The sequence below is a fragment of the Pteropus vampyrus genome, unplaced genomic scaffold, assembly GCF_000151845.1.
Source record: "Pteropus vampyrus isolate Shadow unplaced genomic scaffold, Pvam_2.0 Scaffold358, whole genome shotgun sequence".
In the NCBI taxonomy this organism is placed as follows: domain Eukaryota; kingdom Metazoa; phylum Chordata; class Mammalia; order Chiroptera; family Pteropodidae; genus Pteropus; species Pteropus vampyrus.
In genome coordinates, this window is record NW_011889139.1 from 1,171,091 (window position 1) to 1,187,874 (window position 16,784).

The window sequence follows — 16,784 nt, forward strand, 5'->3', positions numbered from 1 at the left end:
TACCAGCTCTGCATCCTGGGCCCAATCATTGAACATTTTTGAGCTTCATTTTCCTCATCTGTAGAATGGCTAACTGAGGTGATCAAATGACAGTGTGTATACACACGCTTATGAATCTATAGAGCATGAGTATGTATAACATTGTAGTTTATACTTTTGTCTAGTGTCCATTCCTATCCTTAAGTATGTAGTAGATTTTCCAAGAGGTTGTGCTGATGTTTCCTTGTGAAGATGGAGCAAATCACGATGGGCTTCCTTCTGAACAGGGAATTTTGTGTGGTCATATGAGACCTTTTTGGCCAGTGGTAAAAATACAATGAGAGGGAACTCTGAGGAAAACAGTCAAAGCATCTCCGGGGCTTTAAGGAGAAACAGGTTGTTTAAGCCCATGCCTTGAAGACAGGGAGATGGGTCAGGTCCTTCCAGCTCCAGGAGGCTCATATTCCACAGGGAGCCTGAACCCCATCCCAGATGGGCCATTTCAGAGCATGGGAAGACTGATGCGAGCTGTGTCTGTGGATACCTCTCAGAGTTTTGATGTTGATGAGTATTCAGTGTATTTTCAGCTTCATCATGACAGCTCAGGCCAAGTCATCACTGTGACCCTGGGAAGCGTTACTGAGAAGCCTCGAGAGAGATCTAAGGGTGGCACACTGCTCTTCTTTCTTTCAACATGGAACTGCCGCATTGTCCTTGTGGCCTCCCTTGTGTTGAGTGCCTACATTGACCACCTCTTCATTTGTTCCTGCCTTTTCCTCTCCTTCCTTCCCTCTCTTTCTAAATAGTTTCAGTCCAGGTAGCAACTTGGGTCACTTCCGAAGAGAATGACTTATGTGCTCTTTAAGGGCCAAACAGAGCTAGCCCCATAGGAAGCATGCAGATTTACTGAATGAGTGTGTATGGCTCTCATTCTATCCTTAGCCGCTTGGAAATTGGTACACCCCAAATTTATTTTGGCAGAGGAAAATGGAAACGGAGAAGCCCTTAGAGGACTTACAAAATAAAAAATTGTTTTAAATTTATTTCCTTTTCACTGGGCCCTCTCCAGAAATAGGGTAATCATACTAATACCATTAAAACTGAGATAGGCTATCTGAAAGCAGCTTGCTTGCCTTCTGGAAGATTTGGTTAAAAGGCCCATGGGTAAGATATCCCACTTCTTTATATCTAAAACCAAAGTGGCACACAAACCATCCCATTTACCTCCTTTCTTTCCATGTCAAGCTTGGCTGGCACACACAGTTGTATATTTTCTTAGGCACTAAAATTGTCCCTGAGGCTATTCCATATTTTTCAATTTAGTTCCTCCTAATTTTCTTCATCCATGCTTCTCTACCGTCTCACAATAATCTTAATCTCCTACTGCAGAATGGCAACATCAGAGTGTGCATTGACCTTAGTGTGTGTGTGTGTGTGTGTGTGTGTGTGTGTGTGTGTACTTGGAGTTGGGGGGGGTGGCATATGAAGAATGGAGAAGATCACAAGAAAACTTGGCTGAGACACAGTGGTCCTACCTGTGGGGTGTCAGGATGAAGTATTGGTTGCAAGCATCTTCATTTAGCCAACTCATGTTCTGTTGAGTACGCAGGCCTGGCCTCAGCACCACAGAGGCTGTGCAGAACGTGATAACAAATTGCTTGGCAGTGCCAATTCCTTGTTCTCTACTCAACTACTGGTCTGGGCAACACGCTTAAGCAGGAACCAGTGCCCAGAAAACCGATGAAAAGGCCAAGAGTCACACTCCATGGGAGCTACAATGACATCAGTGGCTCTCAATCCAGGAACTGAGGCACATCAGGGTCACAGGCTGTGTTGAAAATAAGATTCCTGGGCCTCACCTCCAAAGGTTCTAACTCATTAAGTCTCAGGTGGGGACTAGGAATGTATATTTCTTAAAGAGCTCGCCCAAATGATTCTAAAGCATAGGCAGGTTTTAGAACTATGCCCTCAAATGTCATCCACTCTAGACAGGATAATTTGCTTTTCTGGGCAGAGATTTCCTAACAAGAGCAGTGACAATGGGCTCTGGCAAAAACAACAAATCTATGGGGCTTCCTAAGAGAAGGAAGGAGACCATAAGTAGAAGGCAGGAGAGGGAAACTATATCAGGTTATCAGGTGAGACAGTGGCTTGGGGAGAAGCTGAACCCCTGTGGGGAGCTGGAGAGAGTGCTATTCTGAGGGTGATCAGAGGAGCCCACCCCCGAGCCCCACCCAGGAGAGCCAGGGGAGGAGGCTTATTCCCCCTTCGCTCACCTTTTAGGTTTCTGATAACAGTATCAGCTAAAGCTCTGAGTGGGCAATTGTTGAGGTCTTTGTGCTATCTCCATGGAAGACTTCCCACAGACCTGCTTTTTCCATTTCAGGACAGACTCTCTAGGTGTCCCTTCTGCATTTGTCTAAGAGAGACCTTTTTTCTGGATTTCCTTCTTCATTTCATTCTTTCTCCCACTTCGCAGAAAGCAAGGTCAAAGGAATATCGGTGGCCCCAGGAAAGAGGCTGGAGTGTCTTTCCCCACTCCCAACTGCCTCAGCTGTCTTCCCCAGCGTCCAGCCTAAGGAGCAGATGGAATGTGGGTACCAGGGAGCCAATCTTCGCAGTGCTGGCCCTGGTTCGAAAGAGATCTCAGAATATAGACAGTACAGAACCACAGAGGCCCTCATATCCCCCAAGACAGAAATATAGCAAGATCCACTATAACTGCCAACCTTCAACTTACTACTTCTTCCTCCCAATACCTGCTCCTTTTGATGCTACAAGCCCTGTGTTAGCTGATAAGATATGCCCACTTCATAGACTGGCTGAGTTCCAGGGTTTTTCCCCCTCTCTTCTACAGTCAAGAGAATGAGAACCTAGCCTCTCACAGGGTCTTTGCACAAGGCCACTAAATGAGTGTCTTCAGACTTCATATTCCCAGGACTGTGAAGGTTGCTTTGCTTTTTAATCAAAATGTGGGTCCCTACACACTCCTGCCCTCTGCTGGACAGACAGATCTGGGCAATAATCTGCGCCTCGGAGTAGATACCTTTAAATTAACTCTGCCCTGAGGTCACCACCAGGGCAAGCTTCTCTCAGAGACAGGCGTGGATGGAGTGGGCAAGCTTTTCCAGGGCCCTGGCAACCTCAGGGGAGCTAAGTTTGGGAGGTCAGATGACTTGAAAAGACCCTCTGGCTTCAGTCAGATCTGTCTAATGCCCATTTCCATCCACAACTCACTGTGGAATTTGAGCAAGTCCCTTCATCTCTTCAAGCCTCAGTTTCATTGTCTGTAAGATGGGCCTATAGACTTGCTTCCCACGCAATCTCTCACATAACAGCCTCAGCCCAGTGCCCGGCATACAGCAAGGGCTCATTCGATAATCACTGCCGTCCATTCACCTCTCCTCACCCCCAAAGCCACCTCTGATCTTTCCCTCTTGTTCCCACAGGCCTCAACACCTCCCAAGCACAGAGCGTCCCCGTCATCAACAGTGTGGCCGGCAGCCTGACGGCCCTGCAGCCGGTGCAGTTCTCCCAGCAGCTGCACAGTCCTCACCAGCAGCCCCTCATGCAGCAGAGCCCAGGCAGCCACATGACCCAGCAGCCCTTCATGGCCACTGTGACCCAGCTGCAGAACTCACACAGTAAGGACATGGGCGTGTTGGGGAGGAACACAGAGGGCCTTCGGCAGCCAACCTCTTCCTTCTCTGGGTCTGAATTTTCTCAGAAGTTCGTTGGTTTTGTCACTTTTCCCTGCCCATGAGCAACCAAGACAGTTTCTCAAGTGTAACTCGTGGGTGGTGCTGTGTCTTTTCAAGTCCTCTGCTTTACCCCCAAGATTCCCCGGGGGAGGTTTGAGGAGAACAATTGAGGCTGACCTGGAAGGTGCGTTAGAGAGCAGGGGTGGCATGTATGTGGAACACTTGCCACAGTTTCCCACTTTGGCGCCCATGGATGGTATCACCAGTCAGCCATAGTACCTTTCTCAGTGACCCTCAACTTACCATTTTCAGTCCGAAATTCTAAGCAGCCTTTAACAAATGATTAGAGTTAGGATATAATTTACATCCTGTTTGCCTTCTTTGAAACTGAAGAATCTTCTAGAGTCCTCATGTCCTCTAATTTATATACTCCAAACATCTCTAATCATAAACACGAATAGAGGTGGAAAATATCACCTGCATGCCATCCTGGAAAAGGAATATTAGTTTCTGCTCCCCACACAGAGGCTATTTTCCATCTCCAATTCTACTCCTACCCTAGGCCTACCTTTCAACCACTTACTTCCCACCTACCCCCCTGCTCCTGTATCTCTTGCCTCCCACATCTTGAACCCCAGGCCTGCAGTCCTCTGGCTAAATTAAGATATAGCCCCTGGCTTACTAATTTGGAGAGAAATCATTGAAAGGATAGCTACTCTGCTTCAGGCATGGTCCCACAGGAACATCAGAGAAGTCTCTGGAATAGTGTGATAGTCTTGGAGTCAGACAGACCTAGATTTAAATCCTGGCTCTGAGACTTACCAGCTATGCAGCCATTGGTACATTACTTAGCCACTCTGAGCCTCAGTTTCTTCATCGGTAAAATAGAAATGATATGCATATGGAGCGATTATAGAGATGAAATAAAAATAGATATGAACTGTGTTTGGTAAGCACCAAGAGTGATAGAAATACAAGTGACTATTTATACTAAGGGACTCCTTATAACAGGAGGAGGCAGGAATGGGGAAGAGGATTTTAGTTTCTCCCCTGGCTGCCTCTGGCGGAGCTGCAGATCTGAAGGAAACAGTCAGCCTTCCTTTATCCTCCGGCTCTATCCTCCCTCAGGCCTGTGGAGCTGGTTTCTAAGCACCATCTCACATTCCAATCACATTTTCATGGCTTTTAAAAAATCTGCCACAGCCTGTAGCAGAGTCTGGGACCACAGATGCCTACTTCTCTTCTTTTCAGGAAGAAGAGAATATGCTCTTCTTCCTGGCAATATGCTCCCCACTTGCCCCTGCCCCCTCACCTGGGCAGGCTTCTTCAGTGGCCAGGACTGGGTGGGTGGGACAGTCAGAGAGTGATCACCAGTGATCTATGAATTGCTGAGGCCCAGCTGACCTGACTGGCTACGAAGAGATAGCCCATGGGGCCTCAGACCAGGAAATAACCAGCCTTCCTCCATGGGAAGGACAAGCTGAGGTGGCAGACAATGACCTTCACCCCTGTTCCTTACTGGAGAATTTCTTGGTGGAACAGGCTAGTCCCTCCCTCAAGGCCAAGCATCCACGTGTTTTCATTAGTGGGTCATGTGACCTAGGATTTAAATAAATATTACGGATAACTAATGTGCATCAAAAGGTTCCTGAATGATGGATAAGTACTAGAAAAACTAAAAAATGAGTCACATGGTCCTAGAATTTTAATTCGAATCTAGTCTCCTTTTGTCTATCATCCTTCATATTTCTGGGGCATCATAAGGCTGTGATGTCATAAGGCATTTTAGTGCACACTGGAACAGCTCAGAATTATACAATTAATTACACTCACATCTAATTACAATTATTCATTAATCTATGATTGTTAGCATGAGATCTGGTACTTGAGTCCTGGCAGAAATGGTAAGCATGTGCTAGCCAGCTCCTTCATGTTTATCAGCTACTTAGAACTTTTTTTGACGTAAACTCCCAGATGCACCACATACACTACTTGTTGATGCCCAAGCATCTAACACTTTATTGAAGGTCAGGGGAACAGAAGTGCTGCCACCACAGAAGTGTTGTCCGCCACTATGTACTAGATACTGCAAGGCTGTCTATTTATTTGGTACAACGTGCTTTTAACATAATCTCTTCTAATCCTATAACAGATATCATTCCCATTCTACAGGTAGGAAACTGAAGTTAAGTAACTTGGTTAAGGAGTTGGGATTTAAACACATGGCCATTCTCCTTACCATATAACACTTCCTTCCCAAACATCAGCACCATCACCACCGCTGCTTTTATCTACCCAGAAACACAGGGTCTGTGGTGTGGGATGGTGTGGAATGTGCATACAGCCATGTGATCTGCATCTGGACTTTGTCTTCACTCTGTCTCTCCAGTGTACACACACAAACAAGAACCCCCCCAGTATTCCCACACCTCCCGGTTCCCATCTGCGATGGTGGTCACAGATACCAGCAGCATCAGTACGCTCACCAACATGTCGTCTAGTAAACAGGTAAGACCAGTGGGAGTAGGGGGGTGGGGAGGATGACTAAAGTCATTGATGTGAAGAGAGTGTGGCAGGCGTGGACTCAGCCATAAGTCTGGTCCTTCTGAGGCTCCCAGTTACTTGCTAAAGAAACCTATGAGGTTACAGGGTCACAGGTTAAATTAGGGGCATATTTTTCCTCCAGTGTCCCCGACAAGAACATTAAATGAGGACTGAAGTTTGATAAGTCACTGGAGCCTGAATTACACAGAGCCTTTCAGCACTGAGGTTGAATATGACCCAACAGGTTGTCGGTGATCCATAGCAAAGGTATTTCCAAGGAGGGCACAGGAAGTCAGTCCCTCTGTGGAGTTTCGTGCTTTGCAAGAGGGATCCCTAGGATTTTCCACAAGTTAGTTAATGGACAAAGTGAGTCGTAAGTCAGGGGTCCTGAGGCTGATTCCCCTAGTCCAGGATCCATGCTGGACCTAGAACATTGTAAGCTCCAGAGAATGACACAATTCTACCAACTCACAAGGACTCCATAGTAGACAGCCTGTCCTTCCAGGGGTCTGCATTCACCTGGTGTTTCATCAAGAAACTTAGAATAGACTCCCTGGTACACTGAGAGTGGGGAATCCAGAGGCTTAGTACCATTTTAGTTGATGAGTAATTCCCACCGCCACACAGAGGTGATGGTGTAGTAGAGACAACCAACAACAAGGCTCATCACTGAGCTTGGACAGCTGGACCATATTGGGGCACCAAGAGAGAGAAAATAGGACAAGATGTCTGAACACAGATGATAATTCCAGAATAATACAATAGGACCTTTTAGTAGCTGGGGTCTATGCAGTGTGGGAACTGTTTGGCCTTTATTGATTACTAGATAAGTAGGCAACAGCCTTGAACTTCATGTCAGAGGCTCTCAGCAGGGTTTGGTGTTGTTAATGGTCTTTTTTTCACCCGAGCTCTGCGAATCACACCTCATCCACTGCCACATGCTTCTGAGCAAGTTCTTTCATGAGCTCAGGGTTTTCTGCTCTTCCCTTTGCCCCCATCTCCTTCTGGGCCCGTGGTATTGTGGAGCATGTGAGTTCTATTCCTGGTTGTACCACTTGTTCGGTGACCTTGGCCTTTCCGAGCCTTTGTTTCTCCGTCTTGAAGATGAGAGTTGTAAAGTCTACTTGTTCTGAGGATTCGATGAGGTAATGCAGACAAAGTGCCTGGTACATCTTGGGTGCACGCGTGCATGCTCACACACGGCCTAGGCAGCTGAGCTCTAGAGCTGGGGGTGAGGGAGAGGTGTGTGGGACCTACTTTGCTACTCTTCTCTCACCCAATGGAAGATGAAAGGACACCCCCTGTTGCCCTGCCCTTCAACTCCCATGCGACTTCCCACTCTTTGTAGTGAGCAGGGAAAACATTTATCTGTGCTCACAAATCTCAATCAGGGGGGCAGCCAGGCGCAGCAGCCCTGCTTGGGAATACCTTCCCCTTTGAAAGGTTTATCAATCCATCTGCCGCTTGGTCAGCTCTAGACAGGACTGTGATTAATTATTCCTGTCTTTCTCAAATTGACTTTGATGCTCGCTTGTTGAAACAAGTCCTCTGAATTCAGGAAATGGTCTCTTAATCAAAATACTTCAAGATGCTCTCCAAGACTCTGTACCAGCCCCCTAAATGGCTTCTCCCCTCCACTGGACAGGGTGGCTAGCCACCCTCAAAGCTGCATTCGTGTCCCGCTAGAACTACTGTGAAGTTGTCGCCAAGTTCCCAGACATTTCAGGAGTCGAATGATAGACTCACTTCTGAGATGATAAGAATGATGATTACACTTAGTAAGGATAAAACTATTCATGTAGCACTTTACAGTTTATACTTCTCATGAACATTATGTCATCATTTTCTTTTTATTGTAACCTCTTAAGAAGTCACACAGGTACTTAAGAAGTCCAAAGAAATGAACTAAGCTCAGAGGTGGAGAGTGTTTTGCCAAAGGTCACTCAGGTGATAAATTCTAGAGCTGGGCCTCTAGACTTTGGTTTTTGACTCTAAATGCTGGACTCATCCCACTTAAACAATCTTTGCTTTCCAACATTCTTTCTTTAAAATACCCACAGTAATTGCTGCTCTCATGGTCTTTAACGCTGAGGAACAAGAGTAAACATTATGCTCACATAACTATATGCCAGTCAGGAAACTTTCTTCCTAAAAAACTGGAGGAGAAGAGGGAATGGTAAAGGCAGAAGGAAGTGCAATGAGTGTAAAGGTGCTGCCTGCTGTCAGCGGAAGGAACCCAAGCTGAAGAAAATATGTATAAACTCTGTTCTGAAGGCAAAGGGTCAGAAGCAAGTTCCAAATCTAGTGGCAATTCTGCGTTTTCTTTGTTTTAAAGTATTTTCTGAAAGGAGTTTCAAGACCATTGCCAGGAATCAGGGGCATGTGATATGAGGAGAATATGATTCCTTGGTCCAATATGTTGGGGGAATGGCTGGCCTAAGCAGTTAAACCCCACAAGGCAGGGCTTTCGGAATCTTTCATGTGCCAATGTGCTCACTGAACAGGCCATTAATGTGCACCTTGCTCCTGGATGATTGAGTCAAAGGGACACAGCCAGGGCAATGCTACTTCAGAGGCATCCTAGGATGCTGGGAAAGTGCTCTCCAGCAGACCCGAGCTAATCCCAACTCTGTGAATTCATCCCCTGCTACATGACTGGGCAGTTTACTCACCGCTGGAAGACAGTTTCTTCATCTCTAATGGGGAAAATCCCACCCCCTTTTCACAGAATATCCAAAGTGCCTGAGAGTGACCGGTACACAGTCCCCACTCAAAGTGGTAATTCCCTCCCTGTTCCTTCTCCTTTCTGTCTGTGACCCTTTAGGAGAAACTTTCCATCAACTCCTTCAATATTTAACTCATTGCTTGGTCTGCATGTGGTCAAAGGAGGTTCTGGCAATAAAATTTCTCAGGATTAGGATCACCATCTCTCAAACGCATCCCGCCTTGTGAGCCTGGGCTCCAGACCCCTGCTTCCCGTTCTCCTGGTGACACACAGACACCCTCTCACCCCCATCCAGGAAAAAGGCAAATAGGTCAAGCCCTCTCAAAGCACCCAAGCTCTTTGTGCTTAACTAAATGATTAGGCTATAGTAGGTGTTCAGTAAATATGAATGAACACATAAATGAATAAATGAATTCAGAACTAGCATTTCTTGAGTGCCTCTTATTTGTCAAGCAGCACTCAGGTAGTTTTCCATCTTACCTTTCTTGGCTTAACCTCCCACCCATCCTGCAAGGTCGATATTTTTATGCCTGGTTTACAGAGCAAAAAAAACGAGGTTCAAAGATAGGGAGGAATCTGGCCAAGTTCACACAGATGATAAATCCGAAGCTAGACTTCCAGATTTTGGTCTTCTCATTGTAAATCCATTCAGCGACATTTACCTTCTAATATCCATTTCTAAGCACCCATAAAAATGACCCAAGGTTACGCAAGTATAAGGATAAAGCCAGAATTTGAACTTTTATTTATCTGATCCCAGTATTTCCTATGCCAAGGAAGACATGCCCTTATGGGTTGTGTTTCAGGAACCTCATTCTGGGACTTTCTTACTGGGAATCCTTTTGCAGCTCCTGGCAGCTATCCTTTCCAGAGCTGATGCCTCCCCCTCCTCCTCAACCCTTGGGTGCTGGCGAGTTACCATCTGAGTGGGTCTGTGCCTGAGCCCATGCAAAACAATGCCTGCCAGTCTGGAAACAAGACCACAGCAAGCTCCTCAGTTAGAACAAGTGTGGGCAGGCTGTGAGCCGACTCATGTTTCCATAACTTTTCTACCCACTGCTTCACTTCCTAGTTTATAGCGAGGTCAGGAGAGGGCCCCCAGAGTAGTCACTAGTCAGGATTGCTGACAAGGAGATGTGCAGCCTCGTCATAAATCCCCCGCAGCTGTTCCCTACTTGCCCGACCTTCTCCATTGGTGGCGAGGCAGTATCTTCTGCTGATTGAGAGCAACAGCTTGGGAGACCCAGGCTCAAGATTCTCCCACTTTCTACCTGCGTGACCCCAGGGAAAAGTCTTAGCCTCTCTAAGCTCAATTTCCTCACCTGTAATATGAAGATAATGAGATCCTTAAAAGGACTAAATGTAGTTAAGTGTTGTAAAACACTTTGCTTGGTGCTTGACCCAAAACACCCAGTCCGTGGCAGTTGGGTCAGACTTGGCTTCCGGTGATGGCAACTGTGAGTGTCTCTCCAGCTGGAAAGGAGGATTTTAAATGCCAAGGGCATTTATTTTCCCGTTGCTGTACTCAGGAGGTCAAAAGGAGTGATCTTCCTTATGGTTTAAGTGCACAAGCTTTTCTATTGTGAGACACTGGGCAAATTATTTATAATTTCTCTAGACCTCAGTTGCCTCATCTGTAAAACTGGAATTATACTCATTACCTTAAGTATAGAGCTATAATTAATCTACCTTAAGTTAATAATAGAAGTGAGTTATCTGTATTCATTGTCCCCACTTCCTCACCCCCAATTCTCTCTTGAGAAGACTCCAGACTGGCTTTTGTCTTCATGCTTCACTGAAACCTCTCTTGTCCAGATCACCAATACCTCCATGTTGCCAAACCCAATGGTTACTTTTCTCTTTCCTTTTCATTTTCATCATTTTTTAATCTCGATCTCTGACACAACTGATCACTCCTTCCTATTTTCACTTGGATTTTGGGACATTACGCATTCTTGGTTCTCCTCCTATGGCACTCATTTCCTTAGCAGGAAACTCATCTTACTCACATTTATTCATTGACGGGCCCTGGGGCTACGTCTCTTTTCTGTTCACTCCTGGGTAATTTGCTTCTATGCCTTGACTTTGGATCAAGTATACACACCGGTGGATCTGATAATTCTGTCTCCAGCGCAGATCTCTCTCCTGAGAGCCCATTCACAAACCCAGTGCAGCTTTGCCAGGAACATATGCATGCCTAATATATCTGATGAGCCTCTCGAATTGAACCTGCCTAAACTAAGAACTCTTCCTTTTACCCCAATATCTCCCTACCCAATTTGCTTCTTCCTTGGGCTTCTCCATTTCCCACAATGGTCCCAGCTGTTCAGGTGAGGTACCTGAATTCTTGATTCTTCTCTCCACAGCCCACATTCAGTTCATCAATAAGTTCTGCTGGGGATCCTTCGAAATGTATCCTAAATATGACTACTACTCACCATGCCGTCAGTCCGGCCCCCCTGTCTCTCACTGACTTCTTGCAGTGGCCCCTAACTTCTCACTCCCACTTTCGCTCTTGCCTCACTGTGGTGGGTAGAGTCTGTTAACCACACATCAGCCAGAATTATCTCTTAAAAAGGAAATCAATCATGTTGGTTCCCATTGCAGCCAAACTGAAACGGAGACTTCCAAGGCCCTTTGTGATCAGACCACTGCCGGCCCTGCCATTCTCATCTCCTCCCTCACCTCTCTTGCTCACTCAGCTTCAGCCGAACCGAAGCTGCAGTGATGCTGCTGCAGGACATCTGCATTTGTGGTACCTTCTGCCCAGAACAGTAATGTGCGCCTGTACGTGTTCGCTCCCTCACTTTCTCTGTGAGGATGTGCACGAGGCCTTGTTCACGACTGCATCCCCAGTGCCTAAAAACATACTAAGCATGTAGAAGGCATTCAAATGTGTTAAATGAATGAATGATAATTACCTGTCTCAAAGGGTTGATGTGAGAACTCAATGCAATGATGCATGTAAAGCCCTTAACTTGGCATGGTGCCCAGCACGCAGTAGGACCTCAAGAAATGTTAGCCATTACCATTATGTAACAAATCCTCTTAGAATGAGGAAGTTTTTCACAATCGCCACAGACACCACACCTTTCAGACGGAGGGCTCCGTAGTCACTCAGGGATCCTCTGGGCAAGGCCTCCCGTGGGGTTGCATGTGCTGGGCCCCGATTCTAAAGGACCGCAGTGTACCCCTTATCAGATGTTTGTGTTTAGACTCTGAAGGGGGCAAATAACTCTAGTTCCTTTGACAACATTTAGGTCTCTGCCACCATTTTATTATGTGAGCAAACATTTGATAGCTGGGAAGCCCATCCCTAATGACAGGTCATAGAATCTCGCTGGCGTCTCCTTATCTGCCTTTCTTGTTTGCTCTTCTATTGAAACCTGCAAGGTCACAAGCCATTTTCTCTCTCCTCCACCTGAAATCTGAAAATTGGAAAAAGACTGATAGTGGGAAGTAAAGAGACTCGAGAGTGGGGGGTGGGTGAAGGGAAGAAGAGGAGGCAAAGGGTATCAGAGGACCCTGAGCAAGGCCTCAAGAATTTAAAAGGTTTAGAAACCTACCTCCTCACACGAATGCACAGCTCCATCCCACTCTGAAGGGCACTTGAGAATAGTGTGGACTGAAGCATCCTGTGCAGCAGCGCTAATAAGAACAGTTACGCCGAGCACCATTCAGAGTACTTCACACATGTCGGCTCATCTAATCCCTCAGCAATCTCTGTCTTATAGGTAAGGAAACAGGCACAGAGAGGGTAACTTGACCAAGAACACAAAGCTAGTAGAAGACTCCTAACCTCAGACTTCATAGAAAGGACACATGCTGGGAGGGCACCCAGAACGGGTTTGAATCTGACTCCACACTCTCTTAGTTCTGAAACCTTGGACAAGTCACCACCTCTCCTTGAGCTCTGTTTTTCTACTCTGTAAAATGGACATAATGGCAAATCCATCTAGAGTTATGGTTGGGAACACTGATTAATGATATGATAACGAGATAACAGGCCTGTAGTAGTAGGGGTAGCTATATGTATGTGAGTGTTTGAAAGAGATTCTTGAGAGAATAAGCCACGAAGCCAAAAGGTAGAATCTCCCCCCTGAAATGCCAATGAAAGTGAAAGAGAAGGAGGAGAAAGAAGGAAACAAAAAGGGACTCCCTGGAAGGAAAAGGAGAGGAATGTCCCACGACAGTTGAAATGTATGAAGCCCAGGGCTCTGGCAGGGAGGCTGCCTGTGATGGGGTTGTGGCTCCTCTCAGAGACTTTCCCCATCCATTCTGGGGTTTCCTGCCCCAGGCCGACTGGAAGTCTGGCATCAGAGGCCTTCAGCCCTTGGATATTTTTCCTCATTCTCCAAGTCTGAGTAACAAACCTCGGAAAGCAGTTTGCAATCTCGCACATTCCCTCCCCGATGGATCGTTGGAGTAAATGCCGGTTTTCTCATGTGCTTCGAGGCCTCATTTGTCAAAGCAGATCAGTAGCATCGGCACAACCTGGCAGCCGATTAGACATGCAGTCTTGGGCCCAGCCCGGTCCCACTGAATCAGAATCTTTATTTTGACGGGATATCTGGTACTCATAGGTCCTTTAACGTTGGAGAAGCTGTGGTCTCTAGGACCCTGCTCTTACAGATCTTAGGAAGAGACCTTTATTTCCATGAGAGGCAAGAGCTCCCGATCCAGCTGCTGTTGCAACCAAACTGAGCACCTTATAAACATCACTATCAGAGAAAGAGCCCAACTTCAGGGTAAAGTCAGCGAGTTATGACTATTTCAAGGTCTGTAGCAATTCACTTCTCTTTTCTGAAGTGGCTGGAAAAGCTGGCTGGCAGGTTTTGCTACAAGGAATGTGCTTCAGGACCAACATGGCAGAGCTGAGCAGGTCCTAGGTCCCCAGCCCTCCACCTCCAGCTCTTTGCTGGCTGAGTTGGGTCTCAGCTCCCCTGGAGAAGACGACTAACGGTGCATGCCCCTGCCAGTTGCACACAGCTGAGCTCTCTCTCTTCTCTTTCTCTCTCTCTCTCTCTCTCTTTGTCTCTCTCTCTGCAGTGTCCTCTCCAAGCCTGGTGATACCCACACGTCACTCACTTTGTGCACAGCAACAAGGATTCTGTTTTCCACACCATCACCTTCTGGGCAGCTGTCACGGAAAAGCCCAGTGACCTGACACGCACCTGCAAGAGGTCCCTGCTTACCTGACATCCTGCTGGCACCTCAGACAATCCGTTCTCAGGAGGCACAGCCTGAAGCCCAGCTTCCCTTCTATGCAGTATTGTCATGATGCCTCTCCCAAGATGTCACGTCCTCCCATCCGTTTCAGAAGTGGGAGACAAGAAATCACGGAAGAGGAAGAGAGAAAGCCGTAGCTTTTCTACATTATGCTCCTTCATCGAACAAACTGATGTGAAAACTTGAATCTGTTACTGAAATGAGGAGAGGAGGACACGTGCTATTGAACTGAGCCAAACACACTGTAAATATCAGCAAACTCCCCCCCCACCCCCATTCCAACTGATTTTGAGATTTCTTTTAAAGAAGTAAATTTGTCCAATAGGTGTAAACTATAAACTACTGTAATTAAGTGCAATTTCCCCTACACTTCCTCACCTCTCTGCCCTGTATATAATACTAAAGTGTTTTCTTTGTAAAGGTCAGAGTTGAATTTTCAAAGTGATTTGCCTCTTTCTCTTCCCCCATGGAGAAATATCCTAAATTGGAAGTGAAGCCCTTGCCCCACTCCCTCGCGCCTGGACACACACAGGGACACTGTATATTTTGGACTGACTGCCAGCTAACTCCAATCTCCTGATGTTAAGACACACCTCTAGATGCCTGGAAGGGCTGAACATAGTAGTGTCAGAGTAGCATCCTACCTTCTTGGTAGGGCTAGGGTTTCAGCCAGTGTACTCCCAAGAAACCCCAAGGCAGAGAAACTGGCTGTTTGATAGCACAAGAAAAAGTTGTCCTTTCAGAAAGCCTCCCATTAAAACTATTTTATCACTGTCCAGAGTCTCATATTTTTGTCTCTGACATTTCCCCTGCCATGGTTCTACCAAGAACTCCTGACCCCTGTCTCCTTGGAATTTTCTACTTACTCCACTAGGCTTCCTGCCACATGTGCCCGTGTCCTTGCGCCAGCCTTATTGGTAAGATAAGAAGAAGAATGCAGTCTCCCAGTCACACTCCGCGAGTCCATCAGAGGGGATCTGGCCAGGCCAGGAGCCAACACCTTTTTCTTCTCTGCAACTCATAGGAGCAAAGTGATAGAGCCAATTCTTGGTGACTGTGGTCATAGGAACAGATAAAAAGGCAGCAAGAATGGAAACCCTTTGGGTCACTTTTTCAACCACATTTTAAACATTAATTCTAGCCTTTCATCCTTTCTGTAAGACTGTCAGTCCCTAGGAGAGTGAACTCTTGGGGGTGTCACCTCCTACCTAGGTTTCCCCTTCTGATAGGGACTCTAAAGTATACAAATAGTCCAAAATGGGAACAGCCAAATCGAGGACACTCTGCCAGCAGGAGCTTTGCCATAAATAATCTGGTGTTGACTTGGGAAGAAGAAAGATGGACCTGTCCTCTTGCCGTCTCCTCTTTTATATAGCATAGCTATACCGGCATTTCTCACTTCTAATGGTTTCTTTCTTCTAGACAGAGTATTTCCCAAAGTGTAAGCAAGGAAATCGTGCTTAGCAGGCCTCGACCAAAAGAATTTTCAAAATTCCAGTGTACTGGAAGATGCAATTCTCAGTGAGCCAAGCAAATTTACTGAGTACCTGCTATGTGCCCAGGGCAGGGATGGATGGATATGGAAATGCTGACCTCCTTTGGTTCCTAGCTCCCCTGGACAATGTAATTTAGTCTGAAGTGGTCAAGTGAAAACTCGTGGTTGGCTTGAGAAAGGCTGAGGCCAAGGCCAACCACCATGTGTCAAGAGAGGCCAAAGTCATTTGTCACTAATTGAGATGTCACATTGGATGGCCCCTGTGAGTTCCAGGAAGAGGAAGGAATATAGGCCTCAGGCCCCAGCCTCAACTGGAGCTTTATGTCCAGACTCATGTTTCTGAAACAGCAAGTGTCTGCTTTTGATAGATTTTAGATCTTGCATTGTTGCAATAACCCTGTGAATCCAGAAGGTCTTATTCACTCAAGAGGTCATCTAGGCAGAGGTAGAGGTGGCAGGAAGGGAGGATGGATGGGTTGGGAAAGTCTTTAGGGGCTTTTCCTAACCAAACCCTATGCAAATCAAGACATGTAGAAGGCGACCCCATCAACTGAGAGCCCCCAAGAAGGTTAGCACCTCTTTCTAAATCAAACGGACCAATTGGTACAGCCACTATGCCAAACAGTATAGAGGTGCCTCAAAAAATTAATAATAGAACTACCTATGACCCAGCAATTCCACTTCTGGATATTTATCCAAAGAAATCCAAAACACTGATTTGAAAAGATACATGCACCCTTTTGTTCATTGCAGTATTATTTACAATAGCCAAGATATATATGCAAGCAACCTAAGTGTCCATCAGTAGATAGATAATTGGATAAAGAAGATGTGGTACATATATACAATAGAAAATGACAGCCATAAAAAAGAATGAAATCTTCACATTTATGATAACATGGATGCACCCAAAGGGTATTATGCTAAGCGAAATAAGTCAGACAGACAAATACCATGTGATCTCACTTACATGTAGAATCTAAAGAAAAAATAAATGAACATACAAAACAGAAACGGATTACGAAGAATAAACTCATGATTGCTGAGTGAGAGGAGGTTTGAGGGGCTGGGTGAAAAAGGTGAAAGGATTAATAAGTACAAATTGGCAGTT

At 46.1% G+C, this 16,784-nt stretch overlaps 1 protein-coding gene across 5 annotated transcripts in view; it reads left to right on the plus strand.

Moving 5' to 3' along the window:
- HNF1B (HNF1 homeobox B) overlaps positions 1–14,954 on the plus strand; it is a 50,794-nt gene extending 35,840 nt beyond the window's left edge. For 2 of the 5 annotated variants that reach the window (XM_011379375.2, XM_011379377.2), the window contains exons 7-9: positions 3,429–3,623; positions 6,070–6,188; positions 13,999–14,954. In XM_011379375.2, coding sequence (XP_011377677.1) covers positions 3,429–3,623; positions 6,070–6,188; positions 13,999–14,019 — 335 coding nt within the window. In that variant the 3' untranslated portion in view covers positions 14,020–14,954. The remainder of the gene's footprint in view (positions 1–3,428; positions 3,624–6,069; positions 6,189–13,998) is intronic. The other 3 variants (XM_011379376.2, XM_011379378.2, XM_011379379.2) reach the window with 2 other exon arrangements.
- Positions 14,955–16,784: the final 1,830 nt, after the last annotated feature.